Here is a 9,299-nt window from a genome sequence, read left to right on the forward strand (position 1 = left end):
TAGCCCACTCTGAGTACATTCCCAGGCTAACCTCACTGATAGCCCACTCTGAGTACATTCCCAGGCTAGCCTCACTGATGTTGAGGCACACACAGGCCTTGTGAGGAAGGGCCAGTCTCTGCAAGCGTTCCTCAGAAGCATGGGCCACACACATCCCGGTTAGTGTTGTTTTCAGTTTCATTTTTATTTGGGGATTTCAGGGAGAAGGAGGGCTCCCCTCTTTATGTCTATGGTTGGCCCTGCTTAGAGGCGATGATGCCACCTGGCTTTTCGTTTAAGACGAGTCAGTCTCTTGGAACAGTTTCCTGCTGTCCACATGGAAGGGTTAAGCTCGTCTGACTTCCCTGTTTAGGCTCAACCATACAGCATCAGTTTATGGCCCCCAGATCTGTGTCGCGCTCACGGTCAGAGGACTGTGCCCCGCATACTTCATCTGCTCACCCGATACTGACGCTGTTTCCAGAGTCACCTTTGTCTGGAATACAGGAGCAACACAAGTCCCTTCTTGCATACTGAAGATTTCAGGACAGAGGGAAATAGGAACCACACGGGCCCTGAAGATGTCTGCTAGAGAGTTGTGGCCATTTGCGGCCACACTCCATTAGCCCAACACTGTTACCAGAAAAGGAGGTCATCTAGCGTTGGGGGTGGGGCCCTCCAAACAAGCGTCTACATACAGCACCCTAACAGTCCTCCACCCTTCTGCCTCCACCCTGCCGGTCATGGTGAGGATGCATGGTGTTCTTGCATGGCAGCCAGGACAAATCCAGGTCTGAAAGCTTTGCTATCCTGATGGGCTCTTCCCAACTTGGGGATCTTCTGCCGCCCTAGACTTGGAATGAAGGCTTCTGTTGGGGGAGGGGTGGGAACCATCCTCTCAAAGCTACGTACGTGTCCTCAACCTTTGAGTTCCTGGTTCTGCTGGAAGGCAGGCCTTGCTTTGTAGGCTACCACAGGCATTTCTCAACCAGAAGGGACGAACCTGCAAGTGTAGCAACACACAGGCAGACTCCTGTCAGGTGAATTAAAATGGAGATGAGGGGACCCACAGGTCTTGAAGTGTAATAATGTTAAGCTGTGTGGTTTCTTAGGGAGTTCGCCATACCTCCGTCAGAATACTGAGTGCTTCATTGCCTTGGCCAAGTTTAGCATTTAAAAATAAACAAAACTCCAGTTCGGAGTCCTAGGGGAAGAAGGAAGTTGGAAAAGTTGTTCATGCCATGGAGTATGGACATTCAGAATGGAGGACCGCCCCTCCCCACCCCACCCCTCTGCCCCCAGCCTAGCTCAGAGCATCTGTCAGCTCCCAGTTACCATGTTTAGCCAAAGCGAGTGTTGGGACCCTTGTCTTCATCACACAGGGAAACTAACATTTACTGGATAAATGAATTTTTGCTTTAGATTAAAATCAAGATGGAAAATGAACTGAGGAAAATTAACTTTTATTTAACACATAGAATCATACCCCGATTCGTGCAGAGGGAGAGCCGGCCTGTAACCTAAACCCAGCCCCTGGGACTCCATAGCCAGATGGGATGCCTGGAGGACATTGAGTATGAGGAATGTTTTAGCGTTTTCTTTGCAAGCTTAGATTCAAAGAGGACCTCTTTGGAAACTTGGCTGCGCTTCATTTCCTGGCATGAGGATTGGCTGGCTGGATTTTTCCTTTCCACCCACAGGGCTGACAGGGTGGGGTGTACTTCCATGAAATTGTATGTTTCCAAAATAGGACCCACAGTTTTACTTTACTGCAGTTAGAAGAGTTGTATCTCTAACCAAAACAGAGAGGAGCCCAACGATGTTCTAAAAACAGAACGCCAGCTCTGCTCTCAAATCCTGTGGGACGCCATTTTTTATTTTACAAAGGAGCTTTCAGTGGGGAAATAAAGCAAGCAAATAATTTCTAAAGTAGTTCAAATTTTGTTCTTTTTTTTCCCCCCTTCGGTCTTACTAGTAACTGTTGCCAAAGTCTCGTGTGGTGGCCGCACATGTCAATGCTCGGAGGTCTCTGTACTCTGGATGGCTTCCAGGTAGAACATACTACATCTCTGATACTGCATCCAAGCACAGGCGCACGCCAGCCTATGTGTATGGAGCATTCCAGTGTTCCTTGCTGTAGGTCGGAGTCACTGTTTCCTGTCACAGGATGATCTGAATAGAAGCTGCCATGTATGTGGGCTGGAGTGTGGCCCAGTAGATAGGGAGCTTCCCTAGCATGAAGCAGTTCTGGGCTCGGTCCTCAGCAGTACATATCAGGCATGGTGGCTCACGCTTTTAGGAGGTAAAGATAGGAAGGACAGGGGTTCAAGGTCATCCTTGGTTGCGTAGGGAGTTGGAGGCCAGCCTGGGATCCGTGAGATCCTATCCAGAACGCAGTCACGACACGAACTAGATGTCAATGCATAGCAGAAGTCAGGCTCAGGAGGAGGGGAGCTGCTGCTTTGCTGAATTAGTGGATTTCTTGGTTATTGATCTGGTCCCCAACTGAATCTACTGACAGCCACTTGGCTGCTCCTTTTCCCTTCCGGGGTGACATGGGAGATAGCTTCCATTCTGGGTCACGGGTGGCATCTTTACAAACATCCCCTACCCATCCCACCCCACGCTGGGTATTGGAAGACTGCCCCGTAAGACAGCACAGTAAAGAACTATGACAGACTGATTGGGGGTCACCGTGAGGCAAAAGACTGGGGCATGGTGGTCCTCCCCAAGGAGACGGCACGTTTTGCATTCATCCTCCCAGGAAGTGCTCCCAGGAAGTGCTCTCAGGAAGTGCTCCCAGGAAGTGCTTCCTAAGTTCATGCTGGTACCTGCCTGCCCCTCTGACTTGAAGGACTGAAAATAAATGGAAACCACAAACAGCAGAGGAGGGGTGTCCGGGGAGATTCAGACGTTGTGTGATTAGTAGGAGGGGGTGAGCTCTTTGCCTCCTTTCCCAGCTGAAGTCCCCTTCCCCGCCACCACGTTGGTCAGTTTTGAGAACTCCACTGTAGCTTTCCTCAGTAAACTTGAAGGTGCTTTCAGCCTGAGGGCCTGCTCGCAGGATCTTAGGGGGGTTTGATTTTGGTTTTGATGCCCTGTCAAATTCCTGGAGAGACTCTGTGTGGCCCATGGGGCGAAGCTGACACCTCTCCCTTGTCGCCCTTTCTGCGCTCATCCTCTGAGTTTTGAAAGTAGGATCCTCAGGCTCCAAGGGGCTCTTCTTCAAAGATGCGTCTGCTTTCACAGTGAACCCTTGGCACTTAAAAGGGGTTTTGATAACTTAAGGACCCTCTTACTCGCTCCGTTTCCTCCCTCTAAGAACTGCCGGGGTTGCAGAGATGAAAGCACCTCCACAAAAAGACTCCCAGGCACTTCCCGGGGTCTCTTGAAGAGAAGGTTACCTGGAGCAAGTGAGACATCGCTCCCTGGAGAACTGGCCCGGGGATGCCGTGAGCAAGATGGCAGAGGGCGTCCGAGTGCAGAGCCTTGAAGGGTGGGTGTAGAAGTCACTGCGGCCGTACAGTGTGTCTGAGATGAGAAGCATCCTTCTGGAGTCACAGTCCTCAGCCCCTCCTCAGACTCACGGAGCTGCCTTCCCGGAGGTGCACTGGCACTTAGCAGTGCTTCCTTCTGTTTTTGATACAAGGCCTCACTGTACAGCCCAGGCTACCCCAGAGTCCACTAGATAGCCTGGGCTGGCCTTGGATGTATGATCTCTTCTGGTCTGAGCCCCTTGAGTGCTGAGATTCCAGATTCATGCTGTTAGTTTTTAAGCACCAGCATCCCGTGGGTTTAAATAATAATGTGTTTAAATAAGGCGATGCAAGCTTTGCCTGTCTTGGAGAGGGATGTGCTCCTCCAAGCAAAGGGGGGTAAATGTGAAGCCTTGCTGGGTTCCTGCAATATGAAAGGACAGAGAAACTGGGGTTATGACTGTACCCTGGCTCAGAGGGGAGACAGGCGAGCGCGTGGCTATGGACCATGGTACACGGGGCCAGCATGCCATTCTCTCTCTTTGGGAGAGATATGAAAACTGGGAAGTATGAGTTGGGGAATTGGTGCTCCGCACAGAACAGATCAGGATGCCAGAGGATGCAACTGAAGCATGCTTTACTGTGGCCACCCTGGGGTTCTTAGTGTTGGGCGTTTTGATGCACTCTTATTAAGACTCTAAGTTCATAAAGTTGTGCTTCAGAGTTATTTGTTCAGATTCCAAGGAATGAACAAGTTGTAGCTTCCTTTTCCCTCTGCCATGTAGGTACTGTCATTAAATACCCTAAGAATCAGTCTGTCCCTCCCTCTTCCCCTTCCTCCGTCTCCCTCCGTTCCTCCATCTTCCTCCCTTCCGTGGCATAGACAGGAGGATTCTGGGGGCTTGCTGGACAGAACACTGAGCACTTTAGATTCAGTGGAAGACCCTGTCTCCTAAGATAAGGCTGCAGAAGCAATTGAGAAAGACCAGAGATTGGCTTCTTGTCTCCATGTGCACACATATGGATGGAATTTGCACCCACCCACATACATACAGTTCCCTTCCCCCTGTCTCTTTCTCTGTCCCTCCCTCCTCCCTTCCCTCCCCCTCTCTCCCTTCCCCCTCCCTCTCTCTTCCTCCCTTACTCACCCCCCTCATTCTCCTTCCCCTTTTCTATCTCTTTCCCTCCTCCCCTTCCCTACAATGCCCTTGGTTTCACTGGGTTTAGTATTTATCTTGGCATTTCCTCCCTCAATCTGCGCACTTACCGGAGTTGGAGAGTCTGACTTCCGATAGCCAGCAAATGACTATGGTGGTAAGTTCTTGTGTCTTAATTCCTTCTCCGTGTGCTAGGACATGGGGATAAGAGGAATCTGAACTGTGGTGACAGTTAAGGACAGAGCAGTGTCCACGGAGGTGTGGTGGCCTCTGATGGATAAGCAGACAAAGGTTTTCTGCTGGGCTGGCCTCTAAAGCTCAGTGGAGGCCATTCATTGATACAGGTCATTCATTGATACAGCCAAATGATAATGGCAGGTGGAAGAAGCCTGACTGAATGGTGAAACCTGTAAAATGGTTATAAATTTATCAGATAAAAGATCAGGTGGGAACAGGAAACAAAAGTTAGTCTTCTGTCGCATATTGCATTTGATTAACTCCCAGTGTTTGCCCTTCAGATCTGAGGCTAGGTTTTTCCCACCAGAGACTAACCTGTTTTGTTTGGTTTTGTCTTGTCTTGTGTCTTTCCCTGCCCTAGAGACCCAGGCGGGCTGGGCTGGGGTGGGCAGAGAAACAATGGCTTCCCCTCCAGCAGCCTCTCTGTCAGAGTGTCACTGCACCTGTGGTATGCAGGCACACCTGCCATAATCAGTTCCCCATGTCTAGGGAAACTAGGCTTGAGGTGGCTTTTGAGTTCCCAGACAGAGCTGTCAAAGTTAAGCTATACTACAGAGCGATTCTTACCAGGAACAAAATGGCTGCCAGTATTTCGGACAGAATGGCAGGGGCAGTCTGGTCAGAGAGGTGACCGTGGGGGCCCTGAAAGCAAGCATCTGCCTGGAGGTTTTTCCTGTGGGCCATTCTGAAGGAGTGGTTTTGTCAGCAGGGGCAGCGCACACTGTTCCAGCTTCTGACCTTAGGAGGCTGCATGTTCTGTCGGTATACAGTTTGCTTTTGGAAAAAAGTACTCCAGGTTGGAAAGTGAAAATCAGCTACATGTTCATGGGTCTCAGGCATGTGAGGTTACACCTCACTCTGGGAAGCTTCGGCAAAATCCCACGTTATTTGACCAGTTAGTAATCGGGCCTACCAGAGTTTTGCATTTATAAATTTTTATTTTATTTTTTTAAGATTCAGGTTTATTATTTTAAAATGTTATTTCTACTTCACTTAGGGCAATCAATATAGTCCCCTCCCCAAACACACGCAGAAAGGGCCACCTGTTGAGTGATCCTAGATTTATATCAAATTGCTAATTAAGCCACCGAAAGAGGGCACTGTTGAGTGTGGCCGCGACCTTCCTGGTCACTGTTCACCCCGAGGCCCACCAGCCATCCGTCGGATGAGCATGTTCCCACGCACAGTGAACTGGCTTCAGCACCTGCTATGGAACAGAGGGACCTAGGGGCAGAGGCCACTGTCCGTCTTCTGTAGGAGACATCCCCAGCGTCATCCGTACATCCTGCCGGGAACGGGTCCCGGTGTCAGTGTTTACAGTTGGTCCTCTCTTCCCATAACAGATATCAGTATTACCTGCAAGTCAAAAAAGATGTGCTTGAAGGACGGTTGCGGTGCTCCCTGGAGCAGGTGATCCGGCTAGCTGGCTTAGCTGTGCAAGGTAAGGCCTCCCTCTGGTGGGCTTCCGTCTCCCGCCTCATTATGCACTCCCACAACGGACAGTTAGATTTGGTTAAGCAACCCCTGGCTGAGCCTAACCCTGGTTCTGCATTAAGATGAAAAATTAGTGATTTGGGGCGACGGGGGAGGGATTTCTTGAAGCTGCTTTCGAATCAGTCAGTGCTTGTTTGGTTCTGGTTCTAACTGAAGAATAATAGTTTTTTAAATCCTACCTGTGATTGAAGCTGCCTTTCAGAGTGTGGAGGACATTTTCTCAGGATTATTCCTCTGTACGGTATGGTCATATTCTATATCCTGATAGTGTGAATAAGTTACTGTCACTACTTAAAGTACAGTAGCGTTAACCAATATTCCTGTAAGAGTGTTTACAAGAGAGTTTTAGGTGATGGCGTATGTATGACCAGGGACTTGTCTTTCAACCTCTCCAGCTATTTTCAATCTTTACTACATTGTAGAATGTGTCACTTTGTGTGGTTTCTATTTTAATTTTTATTTATGTGTACATGTGTGAGTGTGTTCTGGGTGTGTGTAGGGGCCAGCAGAGGGTGTCGGCTCCATTGGGGCTATAGTTGCAGGTGGCTGTGAGTCACCACACATAGGTGCTGGGAATCAAACTCGGGTATCCTAGAAGAACAACAAATACTCTAAGCCAGCAAACCATTCTCCAGATCTTCTGCAGTTTGTCTATATGTCTCTTTCTCTGTCTGTCTGTCTGTCTATCTATCTATCTATCTATCTATCTATCTATCTATCTATCTATCAATCAAACGGTGGTTTAAATGCATTTGCTCATATTGAAAATAGTGTGTGCCTATATGTGTGTATGTGTACTGTGTGTGCAATGCCTGGGGAGGCCAGAAGAGGGCATCAGATCCACCACAACTTGAGTTAGATCTTTGTGAGCCACCATATGGGTGTTGGGAACTAACCCATGTCTCCAAGAACAGCACGTGTTCTTAACTGCCAAGTCATCATCTCTCCAACCCCAAGTGGCAGAGGACTGGGAGCACACAGTGTGCCATTCATCTTCACACTGCACCTTTGGTCTGTGAGAGGCTTGTCTTCCTGTTCCTCATGTGTACTCTCCTCACTGCTCCCTCATTTGGTGAATTCCAAGCACCCTGGGTATTGGAAGACCTTTGAGGAAGTTGGTGGATTCAGTCTGGATTCCCTTTTTATTGGGTCCTTGAAGTGAACTATTTTGTCTGTATGATGAAACTTCCTTTAAGTATATAATTAATGTTAAAGTATGGTTCTCCTGGCCTGGGGAGATGGTTCACAGGTAAAGTGCTACCTTGCAAGGGTGAGGGCCTGAATTTGGTTCCCCAAGAACCCACATAAAGCTGAGCTCGTCTGTGTGTGTGTGTGAGAGGGCATAGACAGGAGGCTTCTGAGGGCTTGCTGGACAGAACACTTCAGATTCAGTGGGAGATCCTGTCTCATAAGATAAGGTTGCAGAAGCAATTGAGAAAGACTAGAGATTGGCTTCTTGCCTCCTTGTGCACACACATGGATGAATTTGCACCTGCACACATGCATCCAGTGCGCTCGTGCTCTCTCTCTCTGTCTCCCCCCTCTCTCTTTCCCTCTCTCTCTCCCTCTCTCTCTCCCTCTCTCTCTCCCTCTCTCCCTCTCCCTCCCTCTCTCTCCCCCTCTCTCCTTCTCTCTCTCCCCCCTCTCTCTCCCTCTCTCTTTCCCCCTCTCTCCCCCCTCTCTCCTTCTCTCTCCTTCTCTCTCTCTCCCCTTTTTCTCTCTCTCTCCCCTTTTTCTCTCTCTCTCCCTCTCCCTCTCTCTCTCTCTCTCTCTCTCTCTCTCTCTCTCTCTCTCTCTCTCTCTCTCTCTCTCATTTTTCTAACAGTCCCTGTGGGGCCATTAGACAGACCATGCCCATAGTAGTGAAAGAGCTGATCCGTGATACCGGGGGATTGAACTTGAGACAGGCTCAGCAAACCCTCTCTGCCTGGTCTGAGCTCCTTACCCGAGTGACAGCTGCACTCTGTAGGGGGAGCTCCACTGTCTCTGTCCTGTTGGCTTCTCTGTGGTCCATGCAGCCCCTCTTCTCCTCACTTTGCTGCTAAGTGCTTTTGTATTGAGAGATCCAATATGAGGTTGGTTTTTGTAAAAGCGAAGCAGAGAAGGGCAAGGCATTTCTACAGACTCCGTTTGCACGTGCTCCCCATATCACAGTGAGATGGCAACGGGGAGAAACAGGGTTCCTGGCATCTTGGGACATGTAAATGTGTTCGGGAGGTGTGAAGATTCTCGAGGCTGCCTGCCAAGGGTGATTTACAGCAGGGGGGGGGGGTTTCCAGCTGCAGACACATTTCCAGCTACATTTCTCCATATTAACCTTGACTTAGAAAGTCCCCTTGGCAGACAGGGATACGATACCAGCCTGGTACACAGTCAACAAACAAACACAGGTTTGTGTGAAAGTCTTTAAATAGCCATTAGGGCTTGCTTCCAAATTCCCTCGCTCTTTCTAAAAATCATCTAGTGGAGTTCACATGCCAGTACTGACAGTTGCTAGGTTAAAGTCAGGCCCAGAGAAGATAGGCCTTGGCTCTGATGTTGTTTAATGGGGCAGCGGAGAGCGCAGTGGAAGGGGGGATGTGGGCACAGCTTGCTGTGCCTACCCGTCTTTATCTTCATGTAACGACTGCTGTTGTTTCCCCAACTTTCCTTCTCAGCTGACTTCGGAGACTATGACCAATTTGATTCCCAAGAATTCCTCCGAGAGTATGTGCTCTTTCCTATGGTGAGTTCATTTCGTTTCTCTCGGGATCTTACTTTCTTCGGACATTTTATTCTTTATTTTGAAAATTCTCTGTGCTTCCTAGGGAGGAGGTCTGCACAGTTTAATAATAGGGACAAGTGTTATGAAGTACCAGGAGTAGAAGGGTGCATCTTCCCACCTCAAAATACTTCCTGATCCCCTCCCCCCACACTTCCTGATCCCCTCCCCACACTTCCTGACCCCTCCCCCACA

General features: G+C 49.3%; 1 protein-coding gene across 4 annotated transcripts in view; it reads left to right on the forward strand.

Annotated features, from left to right (window-relative positions):
• Ptpn14 (protein tyrosine phosphatase non-receptor type 14) overlaps window positions 1-9,299 on the forward strand; it is a 150,962-nt gene that overhangs the window by 87,757 nt on the left and 53,906 nt on the right. For all 4 annotated transcript variants that reach the window (XM_031338535.1, XM_031338563.1, XM_031338546.1 and 1 more), the window contains exons 4-5: window positions 6,193-6,290; window positions 9,001-9,068. In XM_031338535.1, the coding sequence (XP_031194395.1) occupies window positions 6,193-6,290; window positions 9,001-9,068 (166 nt within the window). The remainder of the gene's footprint in view (window positions 1-6,192; window positions 6,291-9,000; window positions 9,069-9,299) is intronic.

This window comes from Mastomys coucha, unplaced genomic scaffold (genome assembly GCF_008632895.1).
Source record: "Mastomys coucha isolate ucsf_1 unplaced genomic scaffold, UCSF_Mcou_1 pScaffold1, whole genome shotgun sequence".
NCBI lineage: Eukaryota > Metazoa > Chordata > Mammalia > Rodentia > Muridae > Mastomys > Mastomys coucha.